The sequence below is a fragment of the Mus caroli genome, unplaced genomic scaffold, assembly GCF_978045245.1.
Source record: "Mus caroli unplaced genomic scaffold, Mus_caroli_1 scaffold_11, whole genome shotgun sequence".
Classification (NCBI taxonomy): Eukaryota; Metazoa; Chordata; class Mammalia; order Rodentia; family Muridae; genus Mus; species Mus caroli.
The window spans coordinates 51488508-51506735 of record NW_028227266.1 but is presented as its reverse complement, the minus strand read 5'-3'; the positions used below and the strand labels follow the sequence as shown (position 1 = coordinate 51506735).

The 18228-nt window shown below is 38.7% G+C and overlaps 1 protein-coding gene across 1 annotated transcript in view; it reads left to right on the top strand.

Annotated features, from left to right (window-relative positions):
* Atm (ATM serine/threonine kinase) overlaps positions 1–18228 on the top strand; it is a 112416-nt gene that overhangs the window by 75326 nt on the left and 18862 nt on the right. Inside the window, exons 39-50 of the mRNA XM_021171910.3 lie at positions 1135–1290; positions 4730–4817; positions 7430–7518; positions 7597–7699; positions 8423–8571; positions 10163–10267; positions 12612–12731; positions 13674–13908; positions 14586–14759; positions 16165–16278; positions 16947–17161; positions 17680–17887. Of these exons, the coding sequence (XP_021027569.1) occupies positions 1135–1290; positions 4730–4817; positions 7430–7518; positions 7597–7699; positions 8423–8571; positions 10163–10267; positions 12612–12731; positions 13674–13908; positions 14586–14759; positions 16165–16278; positions 16947–17161; positions 17680–17887 (1756 nt within the window). The remainder of the gene's footprint in view (positions 1–1134; positions 1291–4729; positions 4818–7429; positions 7519–7596; positions 7700–8422; positions 8572–10162; positions 10268–12611; positions 12732–13673; positions 13909–14585; positions 14760–16164; positions 16279–16946; positions 17162–17679; positions 17888–18228) is intronic.

Genomic DNA, 18228 nt, shown 5'->3' with positions numbered 1-18228 from the left:
TTCATGAGATTCTAGATTGTGGGTCTTTAACAGCCCTGTGATGAAGAAGATAAACCATAATTTGTGCCCCCATAGTATACTGTGTTGTTATGATTTTCTATAGGTTATGTGTGATAAATGCATTTTTTAACTTAAAGTATTTTCAACCTGGGATGGATATATTGGCCATAATCCCACCCCAAGTGTAGGAGCATGCATGATTTGGACTCGTAGTAATTAATGCCTCATATGGTATGTATGGTGGTAATGACAGCTGTTAGTAAAGAATGGGGTGATGAACTGGAAGAATAATAGATTATTTGACCCTACATGCATTTGTGTTGTAAGCAATGCATGCCTTTCATAACATTCTAGTTCACAAACAGATTGTTTTCTTGCATTTAGGGACTTTGTGATTAGAAAGTTTATGACTTATTTTGTTTTATTGTAGATCCTTTTCTAAGAAACCTTAACTGTAGCTGTGAGTACCTTTTCTGGTGTTGGGAGGTAGTTTCATCTTGGGGCCAATTATTTCAGACTTCATGAGGTAGAATAATATTAGCAAGGCATAGAGAAGATAAAAATTCTTTTTTTAGAGAACATTTTTTAGTGCTGGGAAGATGGCTCCGTGGGTAAAGTGCTTGCTGGGTAAACCTAGCATGCTGCACAAGCCTGGTGGCCTGACTTTAAGTTGCAGAACCTGTATCAAAGCTGGGCTTAATAACATATGCATCTAACCCCAGTGTTTATAATAGGTTATAGGAGGCAGAGACTGGAGAATCTCCAGAAACTTCCAGGCCAGCAAACCTAGGATATGCAGCAATAAACACACGAGGCCCTGTCTTAAACAGGCTGAAGGCATGGACTGACCCCCAAGGTTGTTTTCTGACCTCCACATGTGCTGTCCTTTGCAGCCAGTGATGTAAAGGGTGGGTACAGAGCCCAGATTGGTTCGGCATGATGCCTAGTGGCTTTCTTTAGATTCTCTGAGAGGTTATGCTCCAAGTCGACGGAGAGCCGGCCTTGTAGCCATGCTGTCTCAGAATGGTTCTTGCCATACACTCAGGAATTATGGCTTGCGATGACACCGTACCATTTTGCTCCTTTCATTGTTTATGTTAGAATGACAGGACACCGTGTTTAATTCCCCTCCAGACCTTCCTCGGGAACAGCCTTTGATGACGCTTTCTGGCTGGATTTGAATTATCTTGAGGTTGCGAAGGTGGCTCAGTCCTGCTCTGCTCACTTCACGGCCTTGCTCTACGCAGAGATCTATTCAGATAAGAAAAGCACAGACGAGCAAGAGAAAAGGCAAGTGGATTTTGAGGTTTGGGTTTTGTTTTATTTATTTGTTTATTTTTTCTTGTTTTTTTCAAGGAAAGGTTTCTCTATATAACTACCCTAGCTGTCCTGGAACTCACTCTGTAGACCAGGTTGGCCTCAAATTCACAGACATCTACCTGCCTCTGCCTCCCTAGTGCTGGGATTAAAGGTGTGTGCTACCAGCTACCAGCTACCACTACCCAGTGACATTTTGGTATTTAAATTGGCGTTGATACTGTTTTCCGTACAAATGTATAGTAAAGATTTATTTTTGCCCCATTTTTCCATTTAAAAAACATTTTAGCCCGAGATTTTCTATATCAAAGCAAAATACTTTTTTAGGAAGTAATTCTCTGAAAATATAGAAATTGTAGTTATATAATGTGTTCTATTTTATATTATAAAGACTAGACATAGGAAGCTAATGAAGAGAAACAACAACATTTGGTTGTTTGTATATTCCCTACAGCTAAGCTAGCATTTGGAATGTAAACCACCCATACATGTGTTTATGACTGAATGATTTCCTAGTTTTGGTTACATTAGGTTTACCTCTAATTCACATTTCAGAATTCATTTTACTCTTTGACTGGAATGTGATCAGTCTGTGTGTGACTAAGTAAGTTTTATTTATGTGTTACCTGCTTGTATTTCTAGCTACTTCAACTCGATTTCCTCTGATTGAATTAGAACTTTTATAAAAAGCTTAAAAATACGATATGGATCGTGATGAAAAATAACCAAGAAACTAGGGTATTAAATTACATTATACGTTTTATTATATGAACCTCCTTTTAGATCCCTGTCTGAAATAGCCTAGTGTTTGTGTTTATAGATAGCCTCACTTTCTTACCAGTAATTCAGCCTTACTAAGAAATTAAAATCACAAATGTGAGTTATGCCAATACATACATTATTTTTGCTATTAATAATGGTAGATGCCATTAAGCTGGAAATGTAATATATTTGTTTAGACTGGAAAAGTGGGACCAGAATTCTCATGTTCTACAAGTCGTTAACAGATTTAGACTGTTCACTTCTGGTTTGATATTTAAATCTCTGCTTTTTGGTTGAAAACCATTAGAGATGTACATTATGTGGTCACTATCGAACATTGTAACCCTGTGTGTTCGTGGTCACTATAAATCCATGAAGACAAGTGCACAGCACTGATCGCAGTTTGAGTGAGTTTTAGTATTTTGAGTTTGTAGAACAGTGTTTTTTATTAATCAGGAGCAAATAGTATGTCCTCTGTGAGTATAAATAGAAGCATCTTAAATTTGAATGTTAGCCATTATGTGAATGGAGCAAACTTGTGCAGAGCTGCTTGCCTTCAAGCAGGTGTGCCTGCATTTGCTTTGCTGGTCTCTTTGGGCTTCTCCCCCAACTTCCAGAGAACTGATGAAAAAAGAAGGACAGATAGACAAGGTGTACGGAGACTGAGAAGTGCAGGAGTCCACAGTGGCTCTGTTAGAAGAGCCAACCTGGAGACCTAAGATAGTAAGCACACTGCGTTTGTAAATAGAATATAGGCAAGCAGTTTACCTGTACTGTCAAGGAAACAAACCACAAGTATTCTCTATTCAAGTTGTTTACTAGAATTCTTCATAGTATGTACTTAAAGTACTGTTTTGTTAGCATGTTCCTGAGACACTGCAATCTCAGAGTTAGTGTCCACAATCTGTGTAAAACAAAGTCAGCTCAAGGCTTATCAGTAAGACTCAGAGAGCGGATTTTTACAGCCTCAGATGTCTTACTGTTCCAAGATCCTAAAGTAATGCCTGACAGTAGTATGTGCATCTGTGTTACATGTGTGATGTCTGACAGTAGTATATGCAGCTGTGTTACATGTGTGATGCCTGACAGTAGTATGTGCATCTGTGTTACATGTGTGATGCCTGACAATAGTACGTGCAGCTGTGCTACATGTGTGATGCCTGACAGTAGTATGTGCAGCTGTATTACACATGTGTGATGCCTGACAATAGTACGTGCAGCTGTGCTACATGTGTGATGCCTGACAGTAGTAAGTTCAGCTGTATTACACATGTGTGATGCCTGACAGAAGTATGTGCAGCTGTATTACACATGTGGTGCCTGACAGTAGTATGTGCAGCTGTGTTACATGTGTGATGCCTGACAGTAGTATGTGCAGCTGTGTTGCACATGTGTTGCCTTGATGAATTGGAGCTAGATGGATATTTTACATGTGTATCATATCTGTAACTGAAGGTCACAAAGCAGAGTATCGTCAACAGCATTCTGTCACTCAGTACCCCCCCTCCCCCCCTGTACCAGCCTTCTGAGACTCTCCCAGGGGTAAAGGTGACCTTCAGTGTATGTTTATCATTCCTCCAGTCTAGCAATGTCATATTACTTGTCATATTAGTATGGATCTTGAAATACAGTGTAGTATTCTCTATTTTTGAGTTTTATAAGACATTTTCTATGCCACATTTTCCACCCAAGTTTTTAATATCTATGCTCCCTATTGCTGTTACTCTTTACTGCCATGGTACACTAGAGAAGGCACCACAGTTTGTTACCTGTTCTGTCAGCAACATATACCTTACTGGGAGAACTGCTGGTGTGCAGATTTTCAACTTAGTAAGGTAGTGCTGAATTGTGTTAGTGTGTGTGCTTTATCAGACTGTAGTTGGTAAGAAAAGTAGTTTATTGTATAGTTACCAAAGTGTAGTTGATTAAAAAAAAGAAGAAGATAAAAGGATCCAGGAGCATTTGCTACATTGGAAGGAGGAAACAAAAGTGTAACTTCTTCTATTTTGAGGGAAAAATATAGAAAACACAAAACATGTTTTAGAAAGATATTAGAGGGGGCTATCATTTATGGTAGTATTTAATTTATATATTGGATTACTATAGGCACAGTAGCTGTGATGATACTAAAATTGAGTCACTTACCAAGCTATAGCACCCAAATACATAAATGCTTAAAGGTGAGGTCTTAGAGTGGATAAATCTGAGTCCTCGTCGCATTATCACCTCTAGATTTCAGTTGCTCTCGCTTATTTTCATCAGATTTCTTTCTTTTCAGTTTATTGGGGGTTAAATTGTGTCTTATGGTTTTACTATATGTATCTGCAACTATCAAGTTAAACTTTAAGGAAGACCACTGATAGAATATTTAGGATCTGTATTGCAAAACTTCTGTTTTTAAACAGGCCTGTTTTAGCATATAACTGCTGTTTATACAATAGTGTTATTATGAATAATTTCCACATGTAGAATTAATATTCTCAAATTTTTCTTTTTTCATGCCAGGTCTAAATGCTATTCTGTGTTAAAGTATAAATGGTTTACTGTTCTTTTTGCAACCATAATTAGTTTCTTTATGTTGAAGTATAGAATGAATATATAACGTTGGATAATATGTTCTCATTAAAAGAGATGTTTTTATGATAAGCAGAAGTCCAACATTTGAAGAAGGAAGTCAAGGTACAACTATTTCTAGTTTGAGTGAAAAAAGTAAAGAAGAAACTGGAATAAGCTTACAGGTAAATATTAGAAACCCTGTGATAATTTGTATGTGATATGTTGGATTATCTTCTCATAGGGATATAATTGATTTTAAAACTGAAACTAGGGCTGGTAAGATGGCTCAGAGGCTAACAGCACTAGCTGCTCTTCCAAAGGTCATGAGTTCAATTCTCAGCAACCACATGGTGGCTCACAACCATCTGTAGGGGGATCTGATACCCTCTTCAGACAGGCATGTGTGTGTGTGTGTAAATATATATGTATGTATGTGTGCTCTGCTGCATATATATATATGCAGCAGAGCACACATACATTGAATATAAAAACATAATTGTTATAAAACTGAAACTACTTATTGAACCTAGAATATTTATAAATTTATGCTCTGATTAGAGAAGTGATTTCCAATGTCTACTCCTCCACTTTTTCTATAACACTGCATAAATAGTGGCCCCTCTGACCTTGAATAAAGGCTCTTTTATTGCTGACCATGACACCATGACCAAGGCAACGTATAATAGAAAGTGTTTGATCTGGGCTCATTGTTTTAGAGAGTTTCATCCATGATGGCAGAGCAAAGGCATGGCAGCAGGAACAGCTGAGAGACAGAGACAGACAGACAGAGAGAAAGAGAGAGAGAGAGACCCGTCCCAAAGCTCATGTCCTCCATAAGATTGCAGCTCCTGATCCTTCTCAGACTCTTCCACCTAGGGACCAAGTATTCAACCGTGAGCCTATGGGAACATTCTTATTTAGACCACCACATCCCATAATTGTCTTAATCTCCCTACCTCTGCTCTTGTCATGACCATCTCTCTTATTAAACTAACAAACACCTTCCCTTTATCTCGAGTTATTTGTTCTTGTTCAGAAACTTTGTTATGCTGTGCCTATTCTTAACTATATCATGAATATTTCAGACTTCTACTGTTTAAATCGTTTCTGTTCTTGGATCTGGAAGGAGCTTCTCTCTTCTGTATTCTCTTAAGGTGTTGTCTTCTTTCCTTTCACATCCAGACTTTCCCATGATGTCTGTAGTTGCTCTCTCCATTTCTTTCCTTCATTCCATTTAAATGGCACTTGCCTAATGTTTTCCATGAACTATATATTGCTTAGTCTATTAGTCACCTTTCATTTTTTTCTCCTTAACTTTTTTTTTAAAGGTTTATTTATTTTATATATATGAGTACCCTGCCACTGTCTTCAGACACACCAGAAGAGGGCATCAGATCTCATTAGCCACCATGTGGCTGCTGGGAATTGAACTCAGGACCCCTGGAAGAGCAGTCAGAGCTCTTAACCACTGAGCCATTTCTCCGGCTCTCTCCTTAACTTCTGACTTCACATCTAGTCATGTGTTGTGTGTGTGCTTGTATGTGCAGGCCATAGGTTGACATAGATGTCTTTAATAACTATCTTATTTTTTTGAGACAAGTTGTCTTATTAAATGTAGAATTCACTGATTTTGCTAGGCTGGCTGATGAGCGAGCTCTAGGGCTCTGCCTGTCTGCCTGTCCAGAGCTAGGATCACACATGCGTGCAGCTGCTTTGAGCTTTCTGTGATTGTTTCCTGAGCTCCTCAGCCCTGTCTCCGGCTTGCCATGTGATCCTCTATACTAACATTTCTCTCTTTCTCTTGGAACTATGTAGTTTCACCTTTCTGTACTGATTTTCATGAGTATTTTCTTATGCCAAGGACTGTTAGATCCCTAATGTTTCAACTCTTAAGGTTTTATTACATGTCTATGAATAGAAATACTTGAATAAGAATTATATGTAGACTTATACCAATATTGATGGATTTGTATTTAGGAAATATTTACCACAGCAAAAATATCAAGGCAACTAACTTGCTTGCTCAGTTTCCTATGGAGTGTGGCTTCTGGTTTTTTTGGTTGTTTATTGTTTGTTTCTGCTTTTTTTCACTGAAGTTAAACAACACTAGGCTTTCCTGTGTAAATATCACAAGAAGTATTTTAAGTAATTGCTGCTTTAAATGCAGCATATTTCTAAAACTATGGGCATTTTAAAGAAAATTTATAGCCTTCATTTGCTCCAATTTCAGTAGTTAAGGTTTGCAGAATTTTATTCTTCCATTTACAGTTTTATTTGTGGACAGGATTGTTTTGTTTTGTGATTATTGCTGAATGTGATTAAAAATCTAGTATGTTGGTATGCATATCTGTTTCATGAATTTCCTTAGTTCTATTATTTTATGCATATGGGTATTTTGTTTGCATGTTTGCTAAGTGCATCACATGCATGCCTAGTTCCTGCCAAGGTCAGAACATAGGATTCCGTAGTCCTGGAGTTACAGGTGATTGTAAACCACCATGTGGGTGCTGGGGATCAAACCTGGGTCCTCTGGAAGATAAGCGCTTTTAACTACTGAGCCCCTCTTCAGTCTGTGAGCATTACTTCTAAAGTAGACCAACCATTTTCTTGTATAGGACAAGACCACTGTCCTATACAATGATTAGAATACTTCTATTTCTATCATTATATTTTACTTTTACAGCACATTTATGAGTTGTAAGTTGTGAGTTGATAATGATAAAATTTAAAGCTTATAAAATTCATGAATTGATTTTTATTTTCAAGTCTCTGCCTTTGGTATTTCTGTTTTCAGGATCTTCTCTTAGAGATCTACAGAAGTATAGGAGAGCCGGACAGCCTGTATGGCTGTGGAGGAGGGAAAATGTTACAACCCCTTACTAGGTAAACTGCACTTTCTAGATAGTAATTCTACTTCTCGAATACAGAAACAGAAGATGTTTTCACCATCTTTTCTTACAGAATACGGACCTATGAACATGAAGCAACGTGGGAGAAAGCCTTAGTAACTTATGACCTGGAGACCAGCATCTCCTCCTCCACCCGCCAGTCAGGAATCATCCAGGTACGCTTCTGTCTGTGTCTGCCGCCATCAGTGCACCTGTTAATGTTAATTCAGTGTATCAGGGAAGTTTACACAGGCAGTAAACTTGAGACCACTGGAGTTGAACTGTCAGATGTGAGGCTAACGCCTCAGTACACACAGGAAAGCTGCACAGGTCAGTGTAGTTTGTTGATAGTACCTTTATTACCCGAGAGCAGAAGACCCTTCCTGAATGTGTACAGTATGCCAGGAGGCACTAGTAGTGCTTCACGGGGCACTTAGAGTTTGCATTAGAGTTGGTCCCAGAAACTGTTACATCTATTCCTAGTTAATAGGCTTAGGTATTTTTCTATCAAACATTAACATTCCCCGTAAATATATATGCTACGCAATATTTTAGAATTTTAAGTGATACTGTTAATTAAAATTTTTTAATTATTATTATTATTACCATTATTATTATTTGCTGTTTTCCCTCCGCTAGTCCAATGGTTCTCAATCTGTGGGTCCTGACCTCTTTGCGGGTTGACTGACCCTTTCACAGAAGTTACACATCAGCTATTTAAATTATGATTCATAACAGTAGCAAAATTACAGTTGTGAAGTAGCAATGAAAATAATTTTTATGGTTAGGGTCACCACAACGTGAGGAACTGTATTAAAGGGTGGCAGCATTGGGAAAGGTTGAGAAGCACGGGTCTTCTCTGTGCTGACATATTTGATTGTGTATTTACCTCCTTTCAGGCCCTGCAGAATTTGGGGCTCTCCCATATCCTGTCTGTCTATCTGAAAGGATTAGACTATGAAAGACGAGAGTGGTGCGCTGAGCTGCAGGAGCTGCGTTACCAGGCGGCGTGGAGGAACATGCAGTGGGGCCTCTGCGCTTCTGCCGGGTGGGAGAAATGGACTTTCCAAAGCAGAGCCCTTACAGGGGTCTTTCTCTGACTCTGAAACTGCACGTTTGATTGCTTTCTCTTATCTGTGAATATTAATGTGTTGGGTTTTCTTGTTTAATATATTTCACAGAAAGTATGGCCTGACTTCTTAATTTAAGATACAGTAGGCAGTTACCACAATGAATCTTGAATTACATTCTTTTTTTTTTCTCTCATTAGAGAAATTATATCCCTTGCTTCAAGCATTTTGAAGATAGACATTTAAAAAATGTCTTTTCCTATGAGAATATTGTATGTTGGATTGAGGAATCTAAAGACAAGTGTAAGCCTTCTCCCTTGCAGTTCTTGCTGCATTGTAGTCATATGCACTTTTATTGGCTGGGTGATAAAATAAGTTACCCTTGTTAATATTTTGTTGTTGCTGTTGTTGCCATTAGAAAGCAGTACCAGGCCCAGAAATAATGGTGCACACCTTGAGTCCAGCACTCAAGGAATCAGAAGCAGGTGGATCTCTGGGCTTGATGATAGCTATGTCTACACAGTGAGTACTAGGCTAGCCAGGGCTACACAGGAGACAGTGCCTTAAAAACAAATAGATAACCAGGCATCTTAAGATGTATTGATAAACCAAGTTATGCTAGAAGGTAAAAGTTTTAACCAGTATGTCAAATCACTATATTTTTAAAATGATAACCAGAACACCTAGAGTACTGAAGGATTTAATAACTACATAAAAATCTTTTAATGATATAACACTGAAAAAGTAAGTCATTTTAATTATCTTAATGGAAAAAATATTTTCATATATTGGAGTATTTATCAAATTTTATTAGAGGAATGGTATAAAAGCAGAGTTATTCATTTTTTTTAAATTTTTTTTATTTATTATATGTAAGTACACTGTAGCTGTCGTCAGACACCCCAGAAGAGGGCATCAGATCTCATTACGAATGGTTGTGAGCTACCATGTGGCAGCTGGGATTTGAACTCAGGACCTTTGTAAGAGCAGTCAGTGCTCTTAACCGCTGAGCCATCTCTCCAGATCCAGAGTTATTTATATATAGAAGAGTTTTGTGTGTTTGTTTCAGGACAGAGTTCCTCTGTGTAATCCTGGCTGTCTCAGAATTCACTCTGTAGACCAGAGGTAGAGCTCCTACTTCTGCCTCTTGAGTCTGGCACTAAAGGCACTGCCACCACCTCTCAGCTGTTCTCATGTTTTCAATATTCATCTTAAATATAAGATTGAGAACCAAACAGAATTTCTAAGGTTTTTTTTTTTCTTTAAAGAATTTAAATGGCCTATAAAATTCTTTCCTTTTCCTACTGCTTTGTTTTATTTTGTTATTTGCTTGTTTGTTTAGATTTTACTATGTAACCATGGCTGGCCTTGAGCTCACTAAGATCCACCTGCCTCTGCCTACCAATTAAAGGTGTGTGCCACTGCACCAGCTACATGTTTTTCTTAATTTCTGCAAATTTTTATGAGAAATCTTAATTTTAGTTCTCAATGTTGTCCTTTGAGTTAGTTAGTTACCATGACTATCTCGGAATTTTCTATTTTTAAATATGGTTTTTAATCATGTCACAGCCAAGAAGTAGAAGGAACCAGTTACCATGAATCATTGTATAATGCTCTGCAGTGTCTAAGAAACAGAGAATTCTCCACATTTTATGAAAGCCTCCGATATGCCAGGTATTATAAAAAGACAAATTGTTTTTATATTTAATGCTGTGGCTGCTATCCTCAAAATGAGTAGTTTTAATGTAAGCATTTGCATCGATGAAGGGATGAAGGCTTGGTGGCTGTGTTCAGATATTTGTCATCCTTTGCTCTCAAGAAAGACTTTCTTCAGGACCTATGTCAGTTCTTCACTCTGAGCCCTCAGGGAAAGTGTGATAGTGTTCTCTTTTTGTTCAAGTATCCTAAAAGAGTTGACTTTTGTCTTTTCTAGTTTCATGGCCTTCACTCTCTTACTGTCATAGCTCTGCTTTCTTTTTTTTTTTAATTTTTAATATTTTTATTACATATTTTCCTCAGTTACATTTCCAATGCTATCCCAAAAGTCCCCCATAGCGCCCCCCACTTCCCTACCCACCCACTCCCATTCTTTTGGCCCTGGCATTCCCCTATATTGGGGCATATAAAGTTTGCAAGTCCAATGGGCCTCTCTTTCCAGTGATGGCCGACAAGGCCATCTTTCGATACATATGCAGCTAGAGACAAGAGCTCCGGGGTTCTGGTTAGTACATCATGTTGTTCCGACAATAGGGTTGCAGATCCCTTTAGCTCCTTGGGTACTTTCTCTAGCTTCTCCATTGGGAGCCCTGTGATACATCCGATAGCTGACTGTGAATATCCACTCCTGTGTTTGCTAGGCCCCGGCATAGTCTCACAAGAGACAGCTATATTTGGGTCCTTTCAGCAAAATCTTGCTAGTGTATGCAATGGTGTCAGCGTTTAGAAGCTGATTATGGGATGGATCCCTGGATACGGCAGTCTCTAAATGGTCCATCCTTTCATCACAGCTACGAACTTTGTCTCTGTAACTCCTTCCCTGGGTGTTTTGTTCCCAATTCTAAGAAGGGGCACAGTGTCCACACTTTGGTCTTCATTCTTCTTGAGTTTCATGCGTTTAGTAAATTGTATCTTATATCTTGGGTATCCTAAGTTTTGGGCTAATATCCACTTATCAGTGAATACATATTGTGTGAGTTCTTTTGTGATTGTGTTACTTCACTCAAGATGATGCCCTCCAGGTCTATCCATTTGGCTAGGAATTTCATAAATTCATTCTTTTTAATAGCTGAGTAGTACTCCATTGTGTAAATAAATGTACCATAATTTCTGTATCCATTCCTCTGTTGAGGGACATCTGGGTTCTTTCCAGCTTCTGGCTATAGCTCTGCTTTCTAAAATAGGTTTATTTGAGGCATACATGAAATGATATACGATGTAGCAATTATCTGTAACAAGTTAAAGAAACATTAATTTTTTAAGAAGATTTATTTTTATATGCAGTGAGTGATGTTTTTGCCTACATATATGTCTGTGTCAGATCCTTAGGAACTGGAGTTATGGACAATTCTAAGCCACCATGTAGGTGCTAGGAATTGAACCCTGGTCCTCTTGGAAGAGCAGCCAGTGTGCTTAACCACTGAGCCATCTATCTAGCCCCCAAACATGAATATTTTAAACACTAGCCACTGACATCACAAATCATATACATATTGTTTGGTTTTAGACCCCAGAACAGGGAACTGAGGTGCATATTTTACACACCAAAGCAGACCTGGCCTCCATGTTCTCCCAGCATCCCTCAGTTCCTGCCTGGAGTGCCCTGCCCCGAATCCTGAACTTTTCAGCCTAGGGGCTGGGCTGTTCTTTCTCCATAGGATTTTCCCTATATAATCCAGACATTTTGGTCTCTCTCTTTTTTTTTTTTTCTTCTCCTCTTCTTTTTTTCTTCTCCTCTTCTCTCTCTGTGAGCATGTCCCTTTCTCTCTGTCTCTCCCTCCCCTACCCCTTCCCAGTGGTGACTTTCCCAGCCTTGGACCTTGGGGCTAGTGAACTCGGCCAGCAGAGAGCAGCTTCCCAATAAGCCTACCTTTAATATAATCTAATCTGGCCTGAATTGGCTCATTCACCAGTGATGGAGAAATAACCTATGACATATGGCAGAAATAATATTTCTATTTTTAACGTGATTGTATTCTAGACCCTTTGTCGGGCTCTTTCTATACATACTCTTTAAAGGTGGAAAACAATAGTTGTGGCAAGATTTGGTAGCAGGTTCAAAGCCAGACAGACATGGCAGAACTGGGCTTTACACTTAGAACTGTATAATCCCAAGGCTGGTCACACTGCTATTTCACCAGAGTCTGTGTGTGTGTGTGTGTGTGTGTGTGTGTGTGTGTGTGTGTGTGTAGTCTTTTCAGGTCAGCAACAAGCATATGACAAGTATTGCTCAGCCATAGAATTGAACCTCTATCTCCCTGAGGACGTGTCAGTTTCAGATGATCTGCTCTCTTACCCCTAGGGTGAAAGAAGTTGAAGAGTTGAGTAAGGGCAGCCTTGAGTCTGTGTATTCGCTGTATCCCACACTTAGTAGATTGCAGGCAATTGGAGAACTGGAAAACAGTGGCGAGCTTTTCTCAAGGTAGGTGGCTTGCGGGTTTTGCTAATCCTGAAGTGTGTTGCTTGTGTGTTGTGTGTCACCAATGGAAACATATGATGGGCATGATTTATTATTATTTGCTTTGTTGAGAAAGGTTTATGTGAGCTCATGGCTTCCAAAGGTTTCAGCCTGTGATTAGCTGCTTCTATGTTGGCCTGAATGAGAGGTTGTATTGATGGCACACAGCAGGAGGGAAGGGGGAGATCTGTTGTAAAATAAACTGGATAAATTTATTAATGTGTGTGTAATAAACACATTTTAGACATTTACCAACTGAGAAATGTAATGCCCATAGGTATAACCTAAGAATTGAAATCGAAGCTCTTCAGAACCTTAATTTTAAGAGTATATAGAGATCCCTTTGTCTAAAATACTGTAGATCTGTTGTTCTGGGGTCGTTTGTGACAGAAGTAGAAGTTTGGTTTTGATGAACATGCACAAGCAACTGAAATGATTTCTCATCTTTACTTCATTATTCTCTGGATCTTTTTTTTCCCCCTCTCAACACAAGTCTTGAAAGATGGGATAGTATAACATATTTTATGCATGTGAAAGGCAAAGTATTCATATAAATGAGTTGTACAAAGTGTGTCTTCTGTTTAATAATGTTAGCAGATGAAATGTTTTCAAGTGCCAGTTGTTTGTTCAATGAACTGATTTTTTTGACAGCTATGTATAGTGTCATTTGTAGGTAATTAATGAAAGTTAATTGATTTCCTTGTAGATATGTCTGCTTTCGCCACAAGGAGGACTAGCAGAGTAGTCGTGTCTTTATGATAGGTCTGAATGCAGCATTCTCGTTTCTGAACAAAATCTGTTTAAAGGCTACCTTTTAAAGTACCCATTATTTGTAACTACATGTTATTTTGCACTGTCCTGAGTATTTTTCATTTGCTCAACTAAGTTATGTGACTTGACTTTCAGGTCAGTCACAGACAGAGAGCGCTCTGAAGCATACTTGAAGTGGCAGAGGCACTCCCAGCTTCTGAGAGACAGTGACTTCAGCTTTCAGGAGCCTCTCATGGCTCTACGCACAGTCATTCTGGAGACCCTGGTACAGAAGGACATGGAGAGCTCTCAAGGAGCATGCTCTAAGGACATTCTCACCAAACACCTTGTTGAATTCTCTGTTCTGGCTCGAACCTTCAAGAACACACAGGTAAAAAGCTTATATTTGTGTTACTTCACTTCTTGGGCTTTTTTTATTACTCAGATACCAGAAGGTATAATGATGTGAGGAAGAAATATCATTGAAAATTGGAAATCGTTGTATATAAAGTTATTGAAGATTTTAGGTTGACTGGGGCTTGTACTTAACTTACAGTCCTAGTCACTTGAGAGGTTGAGGTAGGGGGATCACAAGTTCAGAGCCTACTTGGGAAAGACAGTGAGTTCATGGCCCCCTTGAAAAACGTAGTGGGACCTGTCTTCAGTGTAGAAAAGAGTTGGGACTATGGATGTATGACAGCATGCTTCTTTGCATAGCTAATACAACAGGGCTCTGGGATCAAACCCCAGTATTGAGTGAGAAAACAAAACAAAGCTTTCATACTGGAATTAGGCAAAACCTTGAGTTTAAACATTGGCAAGGCAATAATTATCATTTCTCGCCCCCAATTTCCTGGTTATAAAATAAGATTCCCAAACTACTATAATGTAATGGTAACAATTCGGTGAGATCTCTCTCTCTCTCTCTCTTTCTCTCTCTCTCTCTCTGTCTCTGTCTTACTCACACACACACATTTGTCAGACTTTGTGGTCTAGTCTCTGAAAAATGAGGTTCTCAGTGAATATCTTACCAGTAAATGTATATTTCCATATGTATTTTCACTGTAGCTCCCTGAAAAAGCAATATTCAAAATTAAGCAATATAATTCAGCTATTTGTGGAATTTCTGAGTGGCATTTGGAAGAAGCACAAGTATTCTGGGCAAAAAAGGAGCAGAGTCTTGCTCTGAGTATTCTCAAGCAGATGATCAAGAAGTTGGAATCCAGCTTTAAAGATAAAGAGGTATGTGCTTTGTGTGCACGTCGGTCGGGTGGCTGCATCGGTGATTCAATGTTGGCAAAAAGCATTTCTGCTTCAGAATATGTCTGTAATGATTACATTAAGGTTTTGAAATTACTGGTCCATAAACAAAATAATATGAAAAGAGACTTTGAAAATTAATGTCAGAAATGAGACTTGAAAACTTTTTCTTATTTAAAACAAATCTATCAATCTTTCTTGTAGTATATTCACTCAGTTTTTTCAGAAGTCAAAAATAATATGTAGGAAATAAATGGAAATACATGTTATAACTTTGAAGTAGCAAGGACAAAAATAGAATTAGAAATGTCTGAGAGAGGAGGAGCTAGAGAAAATACCCAAGGAGCTAAAGGGATCTACAACCCTATAGGTGAGACAACATTATGAACTAACCAGTACCCCGGAGCTCTTGACTCTAGCTGCATATGAATCAGAAGATGGCCTAGTCGGCCATCACTGGAAAGAGAGGCCCATTGGACTTGCAAACTTTATATGCCCCAGTACAGGGGAGCGCCAGGGCCAAAAAGTGGGAGTGGGTGGGTAGGGGGGTGAGGGGGAGGGTATGGGGGACTTTGGGGATAGCATTGGAAATGTAAATGAGGAAAATACCTAATTTAAAAAAAAAAAGAATTTTTTATGCCAATAAAAAAAAAAAGAAATGTCTGAGAGAAGAAAAGTAGAAAACAAGTTACAACAATTTGTCACTCTTAATTTTTTTTTTAAGATTATTTTATTTATATGGGTACACTGTCGATATCTTCAGACACACCAGAAGAGGGCATCGGATCCCATTACAGATGGTTGTGAGCCATTCCCACCATGTGGTTGCTGGGAATCCAACTCAGGACCTCTGGAAGAGCAGTCAGTGCTCTTAACCCCTGAGCCATCTCTCCAGGCCATAATTTGTCATTCTTAATGCTCTGAAAATATCACATCCAGTGGACAGGAAACTGCAGGGTCACAAAATATTAAATTATAACAAAGCATTAGGTGCCAGTAGAACTTGCTTAAATATTTCCTAAATCGTATAGACCTTGTGGTATACATATGTGGTAGTTTTGTACCTCAGTTTTTGCATTGACAAATAGGTAATAATATATCTAATTTATAGTATTCCTGTGAAAATTATGTATTAATATATATATATATAAAGCTGTTGGAAAACTCCTGGCATTTTAAAATAGTAAATGCAAATTGTTAGTAATAATAACAACAATAACTAGACAGTTCGCAGTGGTTGTTTCATGAACTGGCATACTTAGAATTATTTATATGGTAAAAGCATGAGGAAAATATTTTTAATTGGTTTTTTTTTCTACCTTCATGGAAGACACTTTTGTAATCTTGAAAAGGAATTACATTTTAAGATTTTTGCTTCTTGATACAGAATGATGCTGGTCTCAAAGTCATATACGCTGAGTGTCTAAGGGTTTGTGGCAGCTGGCTGGCAGAAACTTGCTTAGAAAACCCTGCAGTCATCATGCAGACCTATCTAGAAAAGGTAGGTTGTTGGCACAGCTCTGAACATTATTGTTTAGTATAAATATACTTGATCCTTTTATGAAGACCATGTGTATCTCAAAAGCAAACACAAGTGTGGTTTCAATCCTTCCGCTCCTGCTGGGGCTCTGTAATCCGTTAGAGCAGAAAGAAGCAAAATGCCACAGAGGAGGGAACAGCTTTGAATGCATGCATGTCTTCCGTCCACTCTTTATCCCCACCCCTATCGTTCAAGAAGTCATTTCTGATTACTCTGCTTTTATTCTACAAACTCCCCTATTAAACATAGAAGCCATCATTGCCATTTGTCCAACTACTTACGGTAAGGGTTAGGACTTCACTTCTATAATCCCCATTGGCCTTCCTGTTTCTCCTTCTTTATCCTTTAGTCTCACTAATTTGGGAAATAGGAAGTTTAGTATGAAAAGTAAGATATAAATGTCGGGCTGGAGAGATGGCTTAGCCATTATTATATCATAAATAGAAGATCTAAAAGTCTTTGATACTAAAGAGTTCTTTTTTGCACAGTTCATTGCCACTGTTACCTGATAAGGTTCCATACCGTTAAGCTTCACATTTACACAGATTTGAGTGGGCTACCTTGGTCTGAGAGTCTTTAGCTATATCTATGCATGTAAATATGATCTAATGGATTGTGTGTTGTTGAAGGCAGTGAAGGTTGCTGGAAGTTACGATGGCAACAGCAGAGAGCTCAGAAATGGACAGATGAAGGCCTTTCTCTCATTGGCAAGGTTCTCTGATACTCAGTACCAGAGAATTGAAAACTACATGAAGTCATCAGAATTTGAAAACAAGCAAACTCTCTTAAAAAGAGCCAAAGAGGAAGTGGGCCTTCTAAGGGAACATAAAATTCAGACCAACAGGTAACTTTTAACTGATGGTTTATGTTCGGCTGAGGGACTGCTGACATGAAAACTGCCCTGACCTTGTCATCTGAATTATAGTTTTGATCACTTAGCTTTTTAATAGGCTTTCTCAGTTCTCTAGTGGCTAATCACAACTTCAGTCAGTTAATACACTGACATGTTCTTCTATGAATAATTAATGTCTTGGTTTAGCTCTTGGCAGAGTACGTGGATGTTAGTTTGGTTTTACTAGAAGCTGACATTAAGTATAGCAGACTTGCCTACTTTGATATTGTCACAGTACCTCTAAGTCTGCATTGGGTTTTCGTATGTTTGGAGTAAGCAGAGGATTAACTTAGAGCCCACCCTGTCCTTGGGTGTGTGGAAGACCTATTCATTGCAGGTGTGACAAGTCCTTTTATTATATTTAGAAATTTTTTTTGGAGTGAATACCTTGTATTTCATTGATGTTGTCTATCATGTATGATTTTATAGTTATGGAAAGGTTTGTGACTGTTATGTTTGAATTTATCAAGATACACAGTAAAGGTTCAGAGAGAACTGGAGCTGGACGAATGTGCTCTCCGTGCACTGAGAGAGGATCGCAAGCGTTTCCTGTGTAAAGCAGTGGAGAACTACATCAACTGCTTACTAAGTGGGGAAGAGCATGATCTGTGGGTGTTCCGGCTTTGCTCCCTCTGGCTTGAAAATTCTGGAGTTTCTGAAGTCAATGGCATGATGAAGGCAAGTCTTACCCAACCCAGCATTTGAACATACACTTTAAAAACCGAGGCCTGGGCTGGAGAGATGGCTCAGTGGGTAAGAGCACCCGACTGCTCTTCCGAAGGTCCAGAGTTCAAATCCCAGCAACCACATGGTGGCTCACAACCATCTGTAACGAGATCTGGCGCCCTCTTCTGGAGTGTCTGAAAACAGCTTATAATCAATAAATAAATCTTTAAAAAAAACAAAACAAAACAAAACAAAAAACCGAGGCCTAAGCCCCTGGAGTGTGGGATTTTGCACATCTCTGTGTACCCCTCCTAATGGGTTTGGTGCTCCATAAATAAGTACTTTATAAACTC